This window comes from Macrobrachium nipponense, chromosome 17, assembly GCF_015104395.2.
Source record: "Macrobrachium nipponense isolate FS-2020 chromosome 17, ASM1510439v2, whole genome shotgun sequence".
In the NCBI taxonomy this organism is placed as follows: domain Eukaryota; kingdom Metazoa; phylum Arthropoda; class Malacostraca; order Decapoda; family Palaemonidae; genus Macrobrachium; species Macrobrachium nipponense.
This window is the reverse complement of record NC_087210.1, coordinates 88,908,160-88,931,442: the sequence shown is the minus strand read 5'-3', so window position 1 is coordinate 88,931,442 and position 23,283 is coordinate 88,908,160. Positions and strand designations below refer to the sequence as shown.

Below are 23,283 nucleotides of genomic sequence, written 5' to 3'. Positions count from 1 at the left end.
CATATCAGGTAGGAACCAAGGTTTTATTTATACCTACAACATATGTTGTTTACCTGTCTATTCCATATAGTAGCTGTCTCTTACCCTCCACCGAAGGGTGCCAATCAGCTATGTATATATCTGACAGGTAAGTTGATTGTATGAAAATGATATTGTTATTATACAATAAAGTTTCATACATACTTACCTGGCAGATATATACAATTAAAGGCCCACCCAGCCTCCCCGCAGGAGACAGTGGAAGAGAGAAAATATGATAGAAAACGGGGATGGTTCCTAGTCCTGCCGCCCAGGGCAGGCAGGTAGATCACCTGACCTACCTGTAGCGATGGCGCGAAATTTGAATTTCTGTCGGGGACGACGGAGTCTTAGCTATGTATATATCTGCCAGGTAAGTATGTATGAAACTTTATTGTATAATAACAATATCATTTTATACTTTTTGACCATTATTGTTGGTGCAAACCATTTAAAAATTATTGAACTGCAGTAACAAGAAGGATCAAAGATTTATAAATCGCCCAGTAAACAGTCAGAGAAGTACATGGTTCATATTGCTAATCGGTATCATTCACAAAGCACACTACAAAAATAAAGCTGTCACTAATCTTACATTGCCCTGCTAATTATAACTTTCAGCAGTATTGATGTAGGATTTAGTTGCCAAAGCCTAACTCCATAATTAGGCTGTCAGAGTTTCCTTTTCTCCATTGCCACAGATGAATTAGTGTAACTGGTTCATTCTGATTTGTAATCTCCTTTACAGTAACCCACCTCTTAGCAGCACTAATATATATCCAAGAGTGGGGCAAAAATGTTCTAAACGCATTCTTAGAAACTGAGATTAGGCGTGCAAATTTCCATGCATCTACTCCCTTCTTATCTCAGTGTCCCCTCCCCCCACCCACCCACATCAGGAAGTCCATCAGCACACAACCTACTTGAAGTCAGTCAACTAGTATGGCTGTTTGAGCAGAAGTATTTTATCTTCTCTTATCAAGAAAACTTCATGTGCACTTTTGCACTTAGTAGTACTCTCATCTAGAAAAATCCATATACGTACACCTATGTGCTGATGATATTCACAGTGTTACCATTTCATGCAGTTAGGTACATACACATGTTCTCACTGAGAAGTTGAAGATTGAGGGATTACTGTTTGCTTAAATTATATTTGTGTTTATTACCAGCTTTGTACTTTTGATTGTATTTATTAGAATTACAGCATTTATTTCAGACGCTCAAAGAATTAATCTCTTAATTCAAACTCATTTTACAGTTCAGCTTCAATATGTTTGGCGAGCCTCTTCAGCCTCGCCCTTTCAACACGCAGTATCGGTGCTATTCAGTGTCTATGTTTCCTGAGCAGATAAACAGGCAGTTGAAATGGTGGCAAAAAGTAAGTACATTTTGTTGAGGTTGAGATTAGTTTTGTTTAAACTATGGAATTAATGTACAGTGTAGATAGATATGGTTGGTGATTTATATTGATAGTACATAAAGAACATTTTTTAAATGTACCTTACCTCTCCATTATATCGATTTTACTTCGGCACCAGCAGTAGTAAGAGCTATATATAATGGGGAGGTAAGTATCAAAGAATATATCTTATTTTAAGAATTTATATTTTTCATGTGTACGAAGGAATGCCCTCGTTATTATACTCACTATTTTGTTCACGACACTTACCTGTCAGATATATATATATCTGTATTCTCGAAGTCCGACAGAATTTCAAAACTCCCGGCACACGCAGTGGTCGGCAGGTGGTTTAGTACGCCTTCCCGCCACTGGGAGGCGGGTGTCAGGAACCATTCCCATCTTCTATTCAGATTTTCTTCTGTCGCCGGTAATGTAAACACCTGTTTTCATTACCTCCGTCTAGGATTTTGGAACTTCATTGCCGCTTAAGTATCTTGGTTGTTTTCTTTTTGGTTTATTAACTTGGATTTGCGGCTAGGCATACGCTATCATAAATTGATTTAATTTTGAATTTCTTGACATAAGAAGTCTGATTCTAGTTAGACTAGTTTCAGACTTTGTTGTCTGCAAGGGGTTAGGTGAGAATAACGAAACTTTCTATATAATCTCACTTAATATGCACGACGTGTACATAATTCTTGTTGAAACATCAATGTAATTAGTGTGATAATTGACTGATTCCGAAGGAAGATGTATGATTTGTATGTACGCAAATTAGAGCGTAATAGAATCAGGAGGTTTTCCTCCAAGATCAGTAAACAGAGTGAACTTTATTTTGCCTAATCTTGTGGTATGGCCTACGGGCCTAGAGGAAGTGTCTGTGAGAGTTAATGCCCTTTCTGTTATGGTGGATTACATCAGTAATTGGAATCTAAAGTGCTCGCTCTCCAATCAGTGTTGTGAGTGCAGTGATGTTGAATTAGCGCCCCTAGTGTTGTGGAGGGGGCATCAGATCGGCCTTATAACGCCTCTAGGTCTAGACCTCTGTCGGACTCCCAGGACCACAGGGAGAGGGCATGTCGAAAGCCGAAGGAGGGTTACGAGGAACCCCCACCGATCTGGCGTCCCTTCGGCAGGACCTGAAGACGCTTCCCAGGCTGCCAAAGATCGTGCACGTGCACGAATCCTGAAGGATTGCTTCTCGTCCTCCAAGGCGTCCTCCCCATACAGGGGTTGGAGCTCTCGGAAGGACTCGCACCCTTTAAATAGAAGCTTATTGAGAAGGACGCTTCACGTCCTCTCTCTCTATTGTCATGCGATTGTAATCGCCTTAACAATTTGACGACTTTCCAACGCATGGGAGAAAGAAGAAGGAAATAGGAAGCAGAACGCTGTTAAGCGCCCAGATCACCTTATCATTGTTACTGTGAAAAGGAAGAAGGCGTACCCTCGTCTTCTCACAGGATCAGCCCTTCTCGGTTGGCCTTGTTTTCGCCAAGAGAAGGGCAAAACACATTTACTGAAGGAAGGATTTGAGGCTGTCTGTCTGTCAAGTCAGGCAGTCTTCTTCTCCTTTTCCTTGCTCGTCACTTTCTACATCCTCGCACCCAAGAACACACAGGCGTCCTTTTGAGTGCGTTTCTGGAAGTGTCGATGAGCGTGACAGAGACGCAAGATGTCGCACAGGCGGCCGCCGTCTTTGTCAGGAGTTGCAAACGTCCATAATACTCGTCCGGACGACGATCACCGTACATCGGCTTTTGACTAGCACGCTTCATGAGCGGCGCTCCCCTTGAAGACAGGACGCTTTTCGGGACGCCTCCGTATTTGATAAGCAACAGTCATGTCGAAGTTTTTACCAAGACGTTCAGGAAGAAACCTTGGTTTGTTCATGAAACTTACCTGTCAGATATATATATAGCTGTATTCTCTGAAGTCCGACAGAAATTTCTAAAACTTACGACACACGTAGTGGGAGTTAGGGTGGTTAGTACCCATTCCCGCCGCTGGGAGGCGGGTGGGTAATCCAGGAAACTATTCCCATTTTCTATCAGATTTCTTCTGTCGCCGGTGTACCGTAAACACCTGTTTACACACCTCCGCCTCAGGATTTTGGAAAACTTTTCATATTGCTTGAGTATCCTCTTGACTTTTTTGGTTTTTTTTGATTGGATCGATAGCTTGGCATACGTGATTTGGACTGTTTATTGATTTTGGCTTAGATTTTTCCCTTAAAAATGTCTGGGATGTAGTTCTGCTAGCGCCAGGGTGTGCTCGAAAGTGGAATGCAAGGTTAGGCTTTTCCAAAAGCCTTGGTTGATCCTCACACATTGTGTAAAGGGTGTAGGGGGCAAGAGTGTAGATTTGATTTGCGCTGTAATGAGTGTGAAAGCTTAGATGATTTGCAATGGAAGACGTATGAATCCTACGTTAAGAAGTTAGAACGTGATAGGATTAGGAGGTCTTCCTCCAGGAGTAAGTGCGGGTAGCAGACAGGGTATTAATGTATCCCCTTCTAACCCTCCTTTAGAATTTGTGTCTCCTAACCCTGTAGTGTTGCCTTCGGGCCCTCAAGTGGTGTCTGCGGAGGGTAATGCCCTTTCGCTTTATTCTAGATTCATTGAAGACGCTTGAATCTAAAGTGCTGGCCCTTGAAAACAGGCAAAATAAGTGCAGTGATAGTGCCCCTAGTGAAGTGGAGTGGGCATCAGATCGGCCCTATAGCGCCTCTAGGCTGGGACCTCTGCCGGACTCCCAGGACTCAGGGGAGAGGCATGTCGAAGGCCGAAGGAGGGTGACGGGGAACCCCCACCGATCTGGCGTCCCTTCAGCAGTTCCTGTGGACGCTTCCCAGGCTGCTAAGGAGCGTGCTCGAGCACGTATCCTTAAGGATTGTTTCTCGTCTTCCGACGCGTCCTCCCCGCGCAAGGGGTTGGAATCTCGATCGGATTCGCGACCTCTGAAGAGGACTCTTCAAGAGCTGGACCGCTTCACGTCATGCTATGTTCGTGGAGTGGCATTCTTCTCCGGAAAGCGTAGCCTTTCCGCCCCAGAAGAAGTATAGGACGTCAATCCGACGATGACGCCCTCGAGCGCCCCAGTCGCTCTAGAGCCAAGGCTGTTCTTGGAGAGGAAGAAGGCGACCCCTCGCCCCTCTCCTTCTCGCAAGCGCAGCTCGTCTCCGCGTAAGGAGACATCTCAGACGGAGATCATCATTGCGACTGCAGCGGCAACTGGAACGCTTTACTGAAACAGAAGGAGACGGTCCCGCGTCGAAGGAAAGACGATAGACTGCCTATCAAGAGATCTAAGCAGTCTTCTCCAATGGCTCCTTTTTTTCGCCTCCCCGTCTTCTGATATTTCGCCCTCTAGAACGTCGTTTTGCTCCCAGGGTTCATCTAGAGGTGACGTTAGACGCCAAGTTAGAGAGAGTTCTCTGCATGCTAACCTCTTCCCTTCCCGTAGAGAGGACGCATCGGCGTTCCGACTTCGACGCTTCTGCTGACGACGATTTGCGCTCTGCACCTCTTCGACATGTCAGTGTTGACGCTCAACGTTATGTTAGTCGGGCAGTGGATCAAGTTTCTTTGCTGGACGTTCGGAAGGACGCTTCGCGGGACGGTAGAAGAGTCTTCTTTGATGGACGCTCCGTTGGAAAACGCTTCGCTGGACGCGGTTGATGATTTGGACGCTCGAGAGAACGCTACATTGGACGCTCAGATGGACGCTCGTAGACGTTCTAGTAAGACCTCTGTGGACGCGAATGTGGAAGTTCGCTGTCACTCGGATGTGGTTCCCGAGCCTTTGGCACGTTCGCCTCTTATAGGTACTCCTGATCCTGTTACTGTTAAGGATCCGTTACCCTCGTCTTCTTTTCATCGTTCAGATAGGAGACTTGGAGCTAAAGGACTTCTGCCTCTTCCTTCGGACTTGCACTCGGGTGGTCGGGGGTAGGAAGAAGGAGAACTTAGCGGTTCTTCGGAGGATGTTGATGATGATCAACCTGCTACGTCTGCCTCGTCAGATTATCAAGTTTTGGCACGACTACTTCGTGATCGTTGGCGATACTTTTCAGCCAGCCGCTCCTCCTTCCTTCCCTCCTCTTCTTCAGTTCTTTTCGTCGTCGAAGACAAGTAAGTCTCCAGGTTTCGTGAAGATTGAAGGACGTCGTTATCTACGAAAAGAGCTTTCCGAAGGTAAACGCCTGGATGGAGTCTAGGAAAGCAAAAGGAAGAACTACTTTCGCCCTGCCTCCGTCTAGACTTAGCGGTAAGGCAGGGATGTGGTATGAGGACAGGCGAGGAATTAGGATTGAAGGTTCCTACGTCGGCTCAAGGTGATTTCGCCAGCGTGGTGGATGCCTCAAGGAGGGCCCTTTTAGCATCGGCTAAGGTTTCTTGGACGACTTCCGAACTGGACCATCTTTTGAAGGGACTTTTTAGGTCCTTAAGAAGTTTTCAAAACTTTTTGAGACTGGTGTCTTGGAGCCTTAGACAACCAATCTCGTAAGCCAGACTCGATCAGCTTGGGGGAGCTGGTCCAGTGTATTGTCATGCATGGACAAGGCCGTCAGGGATGGCTCAGAGGATTTGTTAGCCTCTCATTTTTCAGCAGGGGTTCTTAAGAAAAGGTCGCTTTATTGCAACTTCGCGGCTAAGTCTGTCTCTCCCGCTCAGAGGACAGAACTTTTGTATGCTCCCTTCTCGAGTCATCTCTTCCCCCAAGCTATGGTGAAGGATCTGGCAGTGAGTCTGCAGAGAAAGCCACACAAGACCTGTTGGCTCAGTCTTCGAGACGTCCGGCTGGCCCTTCAACATCGTCTGGAACGCAACAGTTTAGAAAAGCAGAAGCCCTTTCGTGGAGGGACTTCCGCTAGATCGTCTCCTCGAGGAAGAAGCCTCCTAGAGGTAGAGCCCCTTCCAAGTCTAGGGTAAGAAGTGAGAGATCGTGCCTTCAGTCACCGGTAGGACCAGGCTGCAGTTGTTTGCAGAAGCCTGGAGAGTAAGAGAGGCAGACACCTGGTCTCTCGACGTCATAGAGAAGGGTTACAAGATCCCTTTCATAAAGCCGCCCCCGTTGACTTGTTCCACTCCCAGGGACTTGTCCCCATCGTATCCGCTAACAAAAAGCGAAAGATTCTTTTCGACCTGCTCGAGCAGATGCTCGAGAAAAGAGCAGTGGAACAGGTTTTAGACCTGGCAACGCCAGGACTTTTACAACAGATTGTTTTCTTGTACCGAAACAATCGGAGGGTGGCGGCCCGTCTTGGATGTAAGTCGTCTAAACCTCTTTATAGAGAAGCAGAGGTTCAAGATGGAGACACCTCAGTCAGTTCTGGGGGCCTTAAGACCTGGAGATTGGATGGTATCACTCGACCTACAGGACGCCTACTTTCACGTCCCGATACATCCCCAATCGATGAAGTACCTTCGGTTCGTATTGAAAGGGAAGGTCTCTTTCAATTCAGGCTCTTTGTTTCGGACTGAGTAACGGCCCCTTTTATCTTCACCATCTTAATGAAGAACGTGGCGAGGTGGCTCCATCTTTCCAACATCAGAATCTCGCTCTATCTAGACGACTGGCTCATACGAGCCTCCTCGCAGACCCGGCCCCCGGTGCCTGAAGGATTTGAAGACGACTCTGTCTTTAGCTGCGTTCCTGGGCTTCTGGTGAACTTCGAGAAGTCACATCTGACCCCAACACAGTCCATCGTGTATCTGGGGATTCAGATGGATTCAGTGGCTTTTTTTCGGGCTTTTCCGTCCCAGGAACGTCAGCAACAAGGCATAGAAAAAGTGTCAGCCTTTTCTAGGGAAAGATTCATGCTCGGTGAGGGAATGGATGAGTCTGCTGGGGACCATTTCCTCGCTGGAGAAGTTTGTTTCCCTGGGGAGGCTACACCTCCGACCTCTTCAGTTCTTTCTGTCGGACTGCTGGACAGAAAAAGGACACTTCGACATGAAGTTAAACATCTCGGAAGAGGTGAAGAACCATCTAAGATGGTGGCGTCGATACCGTTGGAAGCTGTCAGAGGGCGTATCCCTCAAGCTCAGAACCCCGACCTAGTGTTTGTTCTCCGATGCGTCTCCACGGGGTGGGGAGCAAACTCTAGGGGGGGAGGAAGTGTCAGGTACCTGGAGAGGGGGAACAGGTAACCTGGCATATCAACTTAATTCAAAGAGCTGGCAGCGGTTCAATTAGCGCTCCAGTTCTTCCAGAACAAAGTCTCCCGTCGTGTGGTTCAGATCAACTCGGACAACACCACAGCCCTGGCATACTTGAAGAAACAAGGAGGAACACACTCTCGCTCCCTGTTTCTCTAGCAAAAGAGATCCTGCTTTGGGCGAAGGAGAGAGAAGTCACAATAGTTGACAAGATTCATTGCCGGAGTCGAGAACGTCCGGGCAGATCTCCTCAGTCGACAAGGACAGTTATTGCCGACGAGAGTGGACTCTCAATCAAGAAGTATGCCAGGAACTGTGGGGTCTTTGGGGATGCCCCTTAGTGGACATCTTCGCAACAAATCAAGGACGGCGAGACTTCCTCTGTATTGCTCCCCGGTTCTCGATCCGGGAGCAGTAGCAGTAAGACTCCCTTTCTATGGGATTGGAAGGGCCTGGATCTCTACGCTTTTCCCCCCTTCAAGATCCTGGGGGAGGTGATGAGAAAATTTGCAGCATCGGAGGGGGGACGAGGTTGACCTTAATCGCGCCCCCTTTTGGCCCGCAGCGATCTGGTTCACAGAGGTGATGTTCTACCTAGTGGATTATCCGAGATCTCTTCCGTTAAGGAGAGATCTACTCAAACAGCCCCACTTCGAGAGTAGGTACCACAAAAACCTCTCCGCTCTGAGTCTGACTGCGTTCAGACTATCCAAAAGTTGGCCAGAGCGAGAGGTTTTTCGAAATCAGTGGCTAAAGCTATCGCCACCGCGAGGGAGACCATCATCAATCGCGGTTTACCAATCGAAGTGGGCAGCCTTTAGAAGTTGGTGTAAGAGAAAAAGGAGTTTCCTCTACCACTACCTCTGTGAGCCAGATCGCCGACTTCTTGCTTTTATCTGAAACAAGATCTAAAGTTGGCAGTGTCAACTATTAAAGGCTAACAGGAGGGAAGGGGGGGAAGCGTTCTAATCTGTTAGTCTTTCCGCCATAGAGGTCTGACCTCGCTAACAGAATAAGGATTCTCCATGAGACTATTTGAGATCTTTCGAGACGACCAAGGTACCACTACCGAAGCTACCTTCGTGGAACCTGGGATGTGGTCCTAAAATATTTGATGTCAAATCGTTTTGAACCTCTTTCATCTTCGTCTCTACGAGATTTGACGAAGAAAACTGTATTCCTAACGCTCTGGCGACGGCGAAGAGAGTTAGCGAAATACAGGCTATCAGCAAACACGTCGGTTTCAAAGGGCATAATGCAGTCTGCTCTTTGAATATGTCGTTTCTGGCCAAAAACGAAAACCCTTCCAATCCGTGGCCTAGAACATTCGAGATCAAGGGTATGGCAGAGATCATTGGTCAAGAGCCAGAAAGAGTCTGTCCTGTCCTGTTAGGGCTCTTAGAGAGTATATTCGTAGAACGAAGGATTGCCGAGGTTCTGCAGAGAACTTATGGTGTTCGGTCAAGAGACCAAACATGCCCATGTCCAAGAATGCACTGGCATTCTTTTTAAGAAACACCATTAAAGAGGCGCACGCTTCTTGCAAAGACAGTGACTTGAAGATACTTAAAGTTAACGCGCACGAAGTAAGGGCTATTCGACCTCAATAGCCTTTCTCAGAAAAAACATGGCTCTCTTAAATGACATTTTAAGTGCTACTTTTTGGAGGAGTAACTCAGTGTTTCGCCTCGCACTACCTACGGGAGGTGAGAACGACCTATGAAAGCTGTTACTTTCTCTCGGACCATACGTCGCCGCAGACACTATTTTGGGGGGCAGGAGGTAGCACTCATCCTTTCCATAGAAAAGGGTAGGTGAGTTTTTAAATATTTGTATGTTTATGGTTGTAGGGTCGGCTGCCGAGTACAGTCGTCCCTTCCTTTAGCCTTTGGTATATGGGATTTTGTTTGTGTTAGGCTAACTTAGGTTGGTGGTTTTTGCCTCTTTGCCCTCGGAAGTATGGTCATGGTCTAGTCACATTGTGGTCCCGTCCCCGTTGACAGATCATCTAGAGCGCACCAACTACATAGGTCACTACCTTGTTGGTAACTCTAGTGAAGCAGAAGCAGGCTTGGGTGACAGTAATCACGAAGTCAGCTATGCTAACAGGTAAGGAACCAAGATGTCAATCATATACATTTATATGTTTTCTAAAATCCTTTTTTCTGTCTCTCCCCACCGCCAAAGGTGGGATTCAGCTATATAATATCTGACAGGTAAGTTTCATGAAAAAAAAACAAAATGATATTGTTAAGATACAATAAAGGTTTGTTCATACTTACCTGGCAGAATATATATAATTTTAGTACCCACCCACCTCCCTCAGGAGACAGTGGGAGATAGAAATCTGATAGAAAATGGGAATAGTTCCTGATACCCGCCTCCCAGCGGCGGGAATGGGTACTAACCACCCTAACTCCCACTACGTGTGTCGTAAGTTTTAGAAATTCTGTCGGACTTCAGAGAATACAGCTATATATATATCTGCCAGGTAAGTATGAACAAACTTTATTGTATCTTAACAATATCATTTTCTTAATAAGAATCTTATCGACGTTTGGGTATGATGGCGGACAGGAAATATCTACTTCCTTACGTAAACCCTAGAGATGAACAGGAATTCTGTCTCTTCCGCGATTTATGAGGAAATTACGAAGATTTAAAGAGTTCCTGGATTACCTTCCTTCCTTAAGGAGATATATATACTCTTTCTATCGTTCTATTAACGAAAAGAACGAAGATAGTAAAAGTTTTTTCCTTTCTCTATCTGCCTCGGCAGGGAAAGAAGGTAGTAGAGTATCTGCTGTATGATAATACGATACGGTCAAATCATAAGCACATATCGTAGTTACTTCTTTGCTGTGCAACTCAATTACCAGTATCCTTCCAGGACTCTCCTAGGAAGGACTACGCATTAAAGGGATTGTTATTGGACAATACCTAATTAGCTTTTCTAGATTTATCGAAGTTCTTTGTTTTGCGCTTAGAAATATACATTAATAAGAACTTCCTGAAGTTCGATAATAATTTTATAAGATTCCTTTATTGAATGGAGTAGCTGGCAACTCTGGAAGAGTAAGGCCAGACAGCTAACGGAGACTGCTATCGCTTAGACCAACGCAGTAACCATCTATTTCTCAGTCATGAGAGGTCGGTCCTGCTGGATGGAATGACTAACCGTATCTCTCCCCTACAATCGCGGTCTTAGCCTCGGATTGAGGGGATAGTTAAGCAATCATAAATAAAATATTGTCTGCCTTTTGCTAAGAAGCTTTCAATAAGAAAGATATTACAGCCTTTCAATGCTGTTTACCGTAGGTAACATTATTAAAGGAATCTAACGCAGCAGAACACTATATATTATATAATGTTCTCATGCTTACGAAAGCATGGCTTATTAGAGTACATGCTTAGTGAGAAGATGAATGTACGTAGTAGAGAATTCACTTTAAGACTACGGTATGGTCAAGTCTTATGCAAATACAGAGGTTAACTACAGAATTCCTAGTATCCTTACAAAGGTTTCCTAGATTAATGCTGTTTACCACAATGTGACAGTATTATAAAGGATTCTAATACGGCTAAGCGTAATAACAGGCATCCGGTATGAAATGGGAGAGGAAGCTCTTCCCAGGACGATTGGGCCAGCCAGATAGATTATCTGAAAGGGCTGTTCAGAAACATGTATATTTAGTTCCTAGATTGGTATTTCGGAGACCTGGACCTGCAGTCTCGAGGCCCTGACTCTCTTTCTCTAGAATAACTATCCAACCTACATGGATAAGGTAGTCAGGTTGGTTCTAATGAGCTGTCATCTAGAAGAAGACTAGTAATTTTTAAGAATTGGGTGTCATAAAATGCCTCTTCTGTGTTCGGGACTGCGCTGCCGAAAGGGAACATTAAGGTCCTACCTGCCGTAAGCCCAGTCTCTGACCAGGAATTCTGCCCTTTCCTCGATTTCTCTGCGGGAAATCGGGTAAGAACTTTAACGCTCGAATTCCTGGATTAACTTTCTGTTTATGTAAATGGGTTAGTTCTCATTGAAAAAGATCTTAATAACATTTTATCGCATAAGCGGATAAGCTCTCATTAACAAAATTCGAAAGAGCTCTCATTCATTAGTCAGAGGCTCATCCAGGATAAAGACTTGTAGACTACGTCCATGAAGTCTTATGTCCAATATCATAAGAAGCTTGAACTTTTCTTTTCGATCCTCGGTTCTCACTTGAGGATCCCCATTCGAATAATATTAATTCGTTCTCTTGGCAAAGAGAACGAAGACATTCGATTTCCATTCTCTCTCTTCCTCGTCGAGGAAAGAATGTAGTAGAGAATTAGATGTTCAAGTGACTACAATACTTACGTATTTTATCTTTGCGTCATATTACTAATGTAGGGTTCAAGTCATATACGCCATATAGTAGTTACCTCTACAGATGGCAGCCGAAAGGAGCTGTTTTTTTTTTAATTTTAAGTGTATTTAATCTGGTCCTTCCTGCAAACTTCCAGGAGTTTCCGGTGTAAGGACAACGCTAAAAGGTATTGTTACAACAACACCAACTCAGCTTATGCATCTAGCGAATTATGTTTCGCTTAAATATGCCTGCTTGAGAATTTCCTTCTGATCGATAATAGTAACAAACCTATTCCTTCGTAGAATAGAGTAGCTGGTAACTCAGGCAGAATAGTGCGAGACGACGATAGAAGGCTGCTGTCATTGTGGATGACGCACTATAATCGGTACTCCCGGCAAACTTTCCAGGAGTTTCCGATTTAACATTTGGTTAATTAAAGTGTAGTGTTACGACAACACAAAATCAGCTTCTGTATTTAGCGAATTCTGTTTCGCTTAAATATGCCAACTTGAGAGTTTCTGTTCAAATAATGGAAAGTCTATTCCTTGGTAGAATAGAGTAGCTGGCAACTCGGCATAACACTGCGAGAAGGTGAACGTAAGCTGCTGTAACTGTAACCAATTCAGTATCAGGTAGCTCGCTGTTATGCGCCATCGGTTATGTCTCTCTCCCGCGGGATTGATTGACGAACCGTATCTCTGCCCTTCAATCATGGAATTTAGTCTTGGGTTGAGGGGATTTCTAGTAATCATGATAAACATGACTCTTTTACTAAGAAATTTTTCAATAGAGATATCTCTTAGACCTGTTCGGCGCTGGTTACCGCACTGTAACAGAATCTGTACGAGTCTACCGCTGGCATAGCACTATAATAATGCTCTGCTTATGCAAAGCGCAGCCTTATTAGGGAAGGAAGCATGCTTAGTGAGGGAATGGATGAGTCTGCTGGGGACCATTTCCTCGCTGGAGAAGCTTGTTTCCCTGAATAGACTGCAATTCAGACCTCTACAGTTTTTCCTACAGGAGAACTGAAATAACATCAAAGATCTAGAAATAATTCTAAACATCTCTCAATGGGTTTAGGATCACCTCAGGTGATACCGAGAGGGTGCCAAGCATCCGGACAGAGGTACAGAGGTCCTGGCACATAATCTAAAAGAATTGGAAGCAATTTGGTTAGCTCTCCAGTTCCTCGAAGAGTGAGTTTTTGGTCGAGTGGTCCAAATCATCTCAGATAATTCCGCAGCTCTCTCATATCCCAAGAAGAGAGAGATGGGTATCGGCATAGGCACAGAACGTAACGATCCTCAAGAGGTTCGTTGCACTATTACACGTCCGTGCGGATCTTCTCGATCGACGGCAGCAACTACTGACGTCTGAGTAATCCTCGCTTAGAAGTATGTCGAGAGTTGTGGAGACTTTGGGGACGTCCTTTCGTAGATTTCTTTGCAATATTGAAGACGAAGAAGCTTCCTCTACGTTGCTCCCTTATTCTCGATCCGAGAGCGGTAGCAATAGACGCCATCATAGTAGTGGAATGGGGATAGTTGGTTAGTCTCTTTTCCCCTATTCAAAAGCTTAGGAAATATAATAAGATAATCGCTGGCGTCAGAGGGATCGAGAAAGACGCTGATCGCCCCATGTGGGCCTTCGAGAGGCTGGATTCACAGAGGTCACGTCCTTCAGAGAGCACTTTCCAAGGACCCTTCCCGAGAGAATCGGTCTACTCTAACAGCCTCACTTCGAGCGGTACCTAAAAACCTCTCCGCTCTGAGTCTGAATTCGTTCAGACTGTCAAGAAGCGAGAGGATCTTCAAGATTAATTGCAAGTCTCATAGCCAAAGCAAAGCAGTGCTGCATATTTTGCAGTGTACCAATCGGAGTGGGCCGTTTCTGGAGATAGTGCGAAGAATGACTTCCTCCACCTCGACCTCTGTGAATTACTTTACCGTCTTCCCTTTCCGTCTGAAGTATGGGATAAGCTAGCAGTCCTAGTCCCAACGATTGTAGAATACGGAAATATGTTGTTGACGGCCTCTAGGCTCAGAGATTCGGATCTGTCAAACAACAAAGCCCTTCACGATCTTTGAGGTCTGTGGAAATCTTGAAATGGTCTAGATCGAAGCTTCCGGCATGGAACTTAGACGTAGTCTGAAGTTCCTGATGTCAAAGCATTTTCGAACCTCTCCTTTCTGCAAACTTAATACACGTGACAGAAAGGCTAATTTTCTAACCACTCTAGCTATCTGCAAAGAGGGTTAGTGAAGTTTTAGCCATCATCAGAGGTTTTGGCTTTAGAGGACATCCAAATTCGGTGTCCTCTAAGCCTTCCGTTCTTGCTAAGAACGAAAACCTGTCTAACCCTTGGCCCAAAGGCCTGGAGATCAAGGGGATGGCACAAATTATTGGGCAAGAGCCACAGAGAGTCCTGTGCCCTGTCGGGGCTCTCAAGTTTTATCTTGATAAAACTAAAGAAAGTCGAGGTCATTCGGACAATCTGCGGTGTTCCGTAAAAAGACCAGACTTGCCCATGTCGAAGAACACCTTGGTGTTATTTTTAAGGAGTCTTTCTAAGAGGCTCATTCGTCATGTTTGAACAAAGATTTGAAACCTTTTAAAGTAAATGCTCACGAGGTGAGGGCGCGGCCTCGGAAGCATTTCAACAGAGCATGGCACTCAGTTACATCCTGAGTACCGCGTTTTTAGCGAAGCACTCTGTGTTCTCTTCAACACTCCCTGAGAGATGTGAAGACGTCATATGAGATCTGCTGCTCGCTAGGGCCATACGTGTCCGCAGACACAATCTTGGGGGCAAGAAGTACCACTCATCCTATCCTGTAGAAAATGGTTAGGAAGAGCTCTTAATTTTAGTTGTTGAGTCGCCGCCAAGGGCGGGCGGACCTTCCTTAACTCTTAAAGCCTTAGTTAAAACACCTTATCTTTGGCTAGGTTGGTCAGGTGGTGATATTTATTTTACTTCTTAGCCCTCATGGTATGGTCAATATGGTCTAGACACATTGTGGTCTCGCCCCCGTTGTCAGATCATCTAGAACTCACCAGCTATACAGGTCACGTCCTTGCTGGAGACTCTAGTAAAGCAAAAGCAGACTTGGGTGACAGTAATCACGAAGTCAGCTATGCTAACAGGTAAGGAACCAAGATGTCTATCATCTGCATGTGAAATGTTTCCCAAAATCCTTTTATTCTGTCCCTCCCCACCTCCAATGGTGGGAATCAGCTATATATATATCTGACAGGTAAGTGTCGTGAACAAAATGATATTGTTATGATACAATAAAGTTTGTTCATACTTACCTGGCAGATATATATAATCAAGTACCCGCCCAACCTCCCCTCGGGGACTGGCATTAGAAAATCTGAATAGAAGATGGGAATGGTTCCTGACACCCGCCTCCCAGTGGCGGGAATGGGTACTAACCACCTGGCCGACCACTGCGTGTGCCGGGAGTTTTGAAATTCTGTCGGACTTCGGAAAATACAGCTATACATGTATATATATCTGCCAGGTAAGTATGAACAAATTTTATTGTATCATAACAATATCATTTTAATTTCAGTTATCATGCCGCCATCCGCACTTGACATCCTCACTCGACTGAACATTGTTTATCCGATGCTTTTCAAGCTTACAAACCGGCGAGGAAATCGTCATACTCACTGTGGTGTTTTAGAATTTGTTGCAGATGAAGGGAAGGTCTACATTCCTTACTGGGTAGGGGTTTTATCCTATTTACCATACGTAATATGAACAATATTTTTTTTGCTAGTAATAAGCATATTTTTACCGAACTTTTGAGATACATTAATTTTTTTTTAATAGTTCTAGTGCCAAAAAGGCTGATTGTGAAGCTCTGCTGCACATTATTTTGAATAGTTTGTAAATAGTATTTGAGTAATTCTAGTCTGTTTCTGTATACATCGCTGTGTTCTTTTTTTATAGAAGCACCAGTAAAAGCAGTTCATCGGGAAAAATTTAATAGGAAGTATGAGCTTAGAGGTAAAAGAGAGGTGCTGAGTTTACTTTATAAGAAAAGAATAACCTTGGGATGTGGTTACCTGGAGGTTTGCATCTTGTACCAAACCCTAAACTATTTGACTTTTTATCGTGGAAATAGAGTCTTTAGGAGATAGCTCCTTTTTGTATTTTTCTAGCATTTCATTATCAGCACTGAAAGATAGTTGGAATATGAACAAGATATGCAAGAATTCAACTCGTATAAATAACTGAGTGATATATAGTGAGTGAGACAGAGAATTCCATGAAATACTGTAAATGTTTACAAAATTTACAAGTCTTTCCAGATTATTATTTTTCTATGTGGCATTTAGTTTTGTTAATCCAAGAAATATTAATTGTTCCAAGGGGAATACAAGCCCTACGCATTCATTAGATGGAGAGTACTCAGAGCCTTAGGTACTGCTAGTAAGTGTATTTGTTAAATAAAAGTAACATAGATGAATAGTATTATTGTCTCTCTTTATTGGATTTTCACTAGCTTACTGGTTGCATGAAAGATTTACTGCTTTATGGTTTCCTTTATTTTTATGCTGTATTCTTTTTTTCTTCTTTATAGATGATGAGGAACCTGCTTTTAGATGAGGGAGATTTGGTCCATATTGAATCTCAGTCACTCCCTGTTGCCACATTTTCCAAGTTTGAGCCTCAGAATGTGGAATTTCTGGACATCACAAATCCCAAAGCAGTGTTAGAGAATGCTTTACGAAATTTTGCTTGTTTGACCACAGACGATGTCATTGCCATCAATTACAATGACAGAATATACGAGATGCGTGTTTTGGAAGTGAGACCTGGTAATGCTGTCAGCATTATAGAATGTGATATGAATGTGGAGTTTGCCGCACCAGTGGGATATCAGGAGCCTGAGGGAATGGACAGCGCGTCTGTTATTCCTCAAGACAGCGAAGAAGAGATCATGCCTGAGCCCAGTGGATTTTACTCCTTCAAAGGATCTGGTAACAGGTTAGATGGTAAGAAAAAGAATTTGGAATTGCCCCAAGAGGAGTTGCTGAAGAAGCTCCCAAGACAGCGTGGCATCCCAGACTACGACTATGAACCAGGATTTATCAAATTTTGGAGAAAGACACCAAAAGCTAATAATACTGAAGTAAAACCAGAGGAGAATGAAGAGTTTGAGTCTTTCCAGGGTGAAGGAACCTCTCTTCGACAAGCAAAATCTAGAAAATAATCATTGCATCCTCACTTTAGCATAGTGTGTGTTGTTTCTTGAATTTTTTTTTAGACTGTGTTAGTATTTAAATGTATAATTTTTGTAAAAATAAGATAAGGATTTTATATGGAAGTTATTTGATTAGAATTAAGAGCACTGTACAGTACAGTACAGTATATAAGAACGCAAAGTGATCAGGAATTATAACAAGGGACTTTGTTACTGATTTTGCCTTATTACCAGATTTAGTGTTGTTGATATTTCATGAAGAATCACTGCAGTATTTTGTAACACCAAACATGTAATATTGTTCATTCACAGTAATCAGCATGTAAACTTAAGTTGCTATATGTAACAACAGCTGTTTAACAGTAAATTCTTTTTTATTTCACTTAAAATTCAGAACTTTCAATTGTTGAAGTCAAGTTGAATCGTAAGACTACTACAAAAAATAGGCAAAAGATTACTTATGAAATATAGGATTTCATGTTAGATTTTGTTTGCATTTACCATTTTTGTGATATTTATTGAATAGGCAAATAAAAGGTGATGAAGGTCAAATCTTTGCAGTTTATTGATACTGGAATAATTCTTTGCATGAAGTGTAAGTTGCAATTAGTAGTACTTAAAGTTCATTCAAGCAAGAGACCTGTACATTTATAGTAGCCCACCGGCCTATCTGGTTCCGGCTTGTCATAATAACTTTTCTGCAGTGCCACGTTTTTAAAAGGGATGCATTGTGTGGATAAATATTTTTAATTGAATTATAAATGCAAATTACAGGTTACCTTAAACTAGTTATTATATATGGAATTATTTTACATTTGTTGAGTATCTTGAATGTTCAAGTACTGTACAGGCTTTATTATAAATTGTTTTTACTCTTAAAGTTTACCCTCTCATTAGAAGGTCAGACCCTAAGATGTCTGATACAGTGAAAATCTACATTTATTGATTACTACTGCCAGTCACTTTGGTGCTCAGTAGTGAGAGGAATGTGTCAGGAAGGATAACCCCCAATCTCACTCTCATTACTCTATACAGTCCAGTAAGAAATTGTTCAGTGGCTGTAATTCACTATTCATTTTATTATTTATACATGCCATATCTTTTCTCTTAGACTTGTCATGTTAGTGTTCTTTTTTTTTTCACCCAGATTTTTATTACAATGGGAATCACTGGACCCTACTTAAGTAGGGTGATACCCCTTGTTTTTAGTCACAGTGTAAAGGTGCTAAAGCTTGCAGCATCCCTTCTGCATTGTGTACAACCTTGTACTTTTCACCCATTCTGTGTGGTCACTGTTTACGCAGACCTAACTTCTTTTATTTCACCTTGTTCCGTTTGCAGTTGCCATTTAGATATCAATTCTTATGACAGTTTCCATGGTCTAACAGTCTGATTCAGTAGAAGTTGCTGTGACCCCAGTCGTTAGATGTCTTGGTTTAACTTTCCACTTGTGGTTCCCCATAAAAATGTATTGAAAGTTCATGGCAGCTTGTGATCTCTGTATATTTGCCATAGTTAGGGTTAGTGCCTTCGTTACACCTTGTATTGTGCTCTGTAGGCATAGCTAAAGGTTGTTTGCATCATCTCTTCAGCCCTTAGCTGTAGCCACTTTTTAGCCTTTTACTTTACCTCCATTGTTCCTTTCCTAATTTAGTGCAATTGTGGAATTTTCAACCAATGCCACGTTTGGATCCTTGTACTACTGGATGGCTGAAAGTTTTATAAATCAATTAATTCTTAGTTGTTCATACACGAAACAAACCTTCGGTCTTAACATTAGGATTTACTAGCGCCAAGCTGGAAACCGGTAGAATTAAAATTACACTTGTGAGATCCAGGGACTAATGGCATCTATACCAGGTCACGGGGCATGTATACCCAGAATGCCCACGGCTACCTGTGACCCACCAGTTATTTTCCTACCGCCTTTAAGATAAGACGTGTTACTGTCTATCTCATTTAAAGCCGGTTTTTCAGTTTGCCCGTTCTTTATCCATTTCATTTTATTTTTATTTTTCATTCCTTTTCCTTTCTCAAGTGTGATCAGTGTGTGGTAAGAGTGTATACGTGGTATGATGGAGAATTTTGCCTCAACATCGGGATCGTCTACCGTTTCGAAGAGGAGACAAAGGAAATGCCCAGGAGTCAGTGGCTTTCCATGTTCTAGGTTCCTAACTTCGGTGTCGACGGATCCTCATCCAACGTGTAGTAGGTGCAGGGAAAACATATGTACGGTTACTAATCCGTGTTCTGTTTGTCGCGGTTGGTCGGTGGAACAGTGGAAGAAGTTCTATGGGAAAAGCCAATACAAAAGGAAGGGGGTGACGCCATCTTTGGATGACCAAACCTTACCGGCTTCTTTTGTATCGGTAATAAACCAGGCTGCTCCATATGTTTCTCCACCTGCTTTTGATTTGTCTCCTACCCTTCGGTTTCTCCTAGCGGTTCTGTATCGGAAACGTCAGGAGGGGCCTTGGGTAATTTTATGAATAATTTGCACTCTCCTTTGTTCCCAGCAAGTAGGAGGGGGAGGGGGAGATCCGCCATCTTTGTTCAGGCTCCTGTAGCTTACTCAAGCGCATAGGTTAGATGGTACGTGGTCAGCGCTAGGCCTACCAGGCGTACCAACCTTGGATGGTCTGCTTGCGCATTATATGACGTCACGGTTCCAACAGGGTCCGGCAGCGCTTGGAATGTTCCTTCCCATCCCCCAGGGCTTGGCAATTTATGGGGAATTAATGCCGCGGCTTCACCATCCCACTCAGTATTTACAGCGATGCAGAACGTGGGAGGTAGTTTGGCAGCAAACGTGCGGTTGCCAGCAGAAACCTCTCAGTCTCTCCCTACGAGAGGATGACGTCACAACATACGTCACACTCCGATATGGCAGGTGTGATGACGTCACAGACCGATTCCTCGCTTTTTTTTTTTTTCCTTTTTCGCTGCACCCAGACGCTAATACGCCTTCTGACCCGTCATGCAAACTGTAATGCAGAAATTACAGGATATAGAGAAGAGAATGAATAAGAGAGACAAAAAGAAAAAGTGTGATTCGCCTTCTTCGTCTTCTTCCTCTAGTTCGGCGTCATCGCTAAGTCCGATAACGTCACGGCGAGCGCCAGTCAAGCGTTGGAGGAGGATTCGGGAGTTCCTGGCGGATCTCGAGCTAAGAGGAGAAGAATCAATTCTTCCTCATCTTCGGACCAAGACTGTCATTTCCAAGTCAGCAAGAAGGTCGGAAGTCAGTGGCTATTAAGCACAAGTTGGCAGACGAAGCCGTTCGCAAGAATCCGAACAAGCGAGAGAGGTGACGGCCGGCGAGCTAGCGGCCGAGGCGGAGTTGCCAGTTCGGATCGCAAAAACTGCGATACCTCTGGTAAAATCGACGTTGGCGGCGAAAGGTGCAGCAGAGGATGGAATGCAGGTCCCAGTTTCGCCCGTAAGGCCGTTCAAAATACGTACGAAGGACGATAAGGCTCCTATTAAAAGTACGAAAAATAGAGAGTTGGCAACCTCGGCGGATACGTTCGTGGAAGGCAGTGTCCGTCTGGATAGAAGGTCGAGGCGGGCTCGCCGACGCTCGAAAACGATGCCAATACTAATAGAGTCGAACTTATCTCTGTCCTTAAGGGAGCCTTCATCTTGGAGATCTAGACGAGATTCTCGCTCTAGATCCGTGAGCAGAGAAAGAGTGAGACGTTCTCGTTCCCCTGCTGACTATCCGGGATCGAGCCAACAGCGGCCAGCAAAGATCAAAGAGACCGCGGCGTAGGGGCAGGCGGCCGTGGAATTCTGGGCCGTCTGTCAGAAGATAGAGGCGAGACAACGTCCCTTGTGACGGAGAATGGTTACACCTAGAGCTGGAGGAAGGAGAAAACCAAGAGTTTCTGGCCTCGTATGCAGAGGTGATTGATTTGATTCGTCAATTCAATAGCCTTTCGGAGAAGACAGAAACACCGGCCAGTATGCTTCCTCCTGGAATTGACATGGCATTTGGACTAAAGAGGGATACCAAGGTGTCGTATGAATTGCCTTGTTCGAGTCATGCGGAATCGGTCTTGCAACACATAAACGCAAAGATTGCAGGGAGGGATAATTCCTTAAGATCTAATAGATCATTTAAATTTATTCCCACTCCAATGATAAAGCAAAGGAAATATTATATGACACCGAAGGTCCCTTTGCTGTCTAGACAAATGAACCCTAATGTTGTAAGGTTAAGGCCTGGATTAACCTTGGATCAGGTTAAAATGGAGTGCCCTTCGATGACGTACCAAGAGGCTGCTACGTTAGAAGCAACAGCTTCTTCTGTCTTTCAGGCTGCTTCTTGGTTAGACCTTTGGTCAACAGCAGTGGCCGAAAAGTTGCATCTCCGGACGGAAAGCAACATAAGGAAAAGTAGTGGCATGAACCATTGTTCATTAGATTACTACAGTCAGGTTCCAAGGCGATTGCGTACCTGACAAACGTAAGTGCCAATGTTTGGGCAAATATCCTGCTAATGAGGAGAGATGCAGCATTGGCTAGACTAAGCCGCAATGTGGATTTGGATTCCCTGTTAGCAATGAGGAATGGGGATATCTTGGAATCGCAACTGCTGTTGCCAGAGGTCATACTGGAAGAGGCGATAGATAGAAGAAGAATGGACACTAACGATAGGTTGGTGCAACAGGCAGTTAGGAAAACGTCTAACAGTCAAACTACTCCTTTGGAGGGAAGACAACAGCAGATGTCTCGAAAGAAGACAGTGAGACATAGCATCCCTAATAGAGTCACAAGACCCTCTTCCCCAAAGAGGATAACTCATCGGCCCTTTCACAATAGAAACAACAGAGGAAGGGGCAATAGGGGAAGAGGGAGAGGCTCAAGAAGATAGGATGGGCGCCTCCCATCACTCGGCCACACCAGTGGGGGGTTGCCTGGGCAAATCACTGGAAGGTGTGGCAGGAACTAGTGGGGCAGAGCAGTGGGTGGTGGATGTTCTCAGGATCGGGTATTTGATCCCGTTCGAGGTACCCCGCCCCTGACAGATCAACCATTACCCCACGTCACTTATGCCCACAAATCTCAGAAGGCCACTATTCTGCAGGACGAAGTGAAGAAGATGATGGAAAAAGGAGCTGTGCAACAAGTATGCAGTCCGACAAAGGCTTCTACAGCAGGATTTTCCTGGTACCCAAAGCCAACGGGCAGTGGAGGACAGTAATAGACCTGTCAACGCTGAATCTGTTTATAAGGGAAAAACCAGTTAGTTCAAGATGGAAACTCCGAAAACGGTTCTACAAGCAGTCAGAATCGGAGACTATGCTGACAGTCGATCTAAAGGACGCATACTTTCAGATACCAGTCCATCAGTCTTCAAGGAAATTTCTCCGCTTCAGTCTTGCAGGGAAAGCTTTCGAATTCAAGGTCCTGTGCTTCGGATTGACAACGTCTCCTCAAGTTTTTACAAGAGTGTTCACCCTCGTGTCGGCGTGGGCGCATGCGCAGGGGATCAGGCTAATAAGATATCTGGACGATTGGCTGGTGATAGCAAAGTCCAGGGAGAAATTACTCAGGGACAGGGCGGCCCTCCTGCAGCTTTGTCACAGCCTAGGTATTGTGGTGAATCAGCAGAAGTCGCAGTTGGATCCAAGTCAACGTTTGGAATATCTGGGAATGGTGATAGACACAACACAAGCCAAAGTATTCCCGACAGACCAAAGAGTAGAGAAATGCAAACAAGTGGTGAATGCCTTTCTGGGAAAGCAGGACACAGCCAGCAAGACAGTGGCAGGTGGTGCTGGGAATCCTAAACCTCCCTGGAGAAGCTAGTACCACAAGGAAGGCTACACCTTCGGTCCCTACAATGGAGGATGAAGGAGTTTTGGTCACCAACAGTAGATCACCCGTACGAGCAAATTCCCTTGTCGGCAGAAGTGAGGAAAGACTTGCTGTGGTGGGTGAACGACGACAATCTGACAGTGGGTGTCCCCCTTCAACAATCCTCCCCAGACCTCTTGCTGTTCTCGGATGCGTCACTAGAAGGCTGGGGAGCCCATATGGAGGAGTTGATGGTGTCAGCAAAATGGAGTTGCAAGGACAGAGAACTCCATATAAACGTGCTGGAGTTGAAAGCAGCT

General features: G+C 44.4%; 1 protein-coding gene across 1 annotated transcript in view; it reads left to right on the top strand.

Annotated features, from left to right (window-relative positions):
* The window catches only part of LOC135195985 (ubiquitin recognition factor in ER-associated degradation protein 1-like), a 37,680-nt gene extending 19,967 nt beyond the window's left edge, over positions 1 to 17,713 (top strand). Inside the window, 4 exon segments of the mRNA XM_064222485.1 lie at positions 1,280 to 1,361; positions 1,364 to 1,399; positions 15,521 to 15,675; positions 16,538 to 17,713. Coding sequence (XP_064078555.1) covers positions 1,280 to 1,361; positions 1,364 to 1,399; positions 15,521 to 15,675; positions 16,538 to 17,170 — 906 coding nt within the window. The 3' untranslated portion in view covers positions 17,171 to 17,713.
* The last annotated feature ends 5,570 nt before the right edge of the window (positions 17,714 to 23,283 follow it).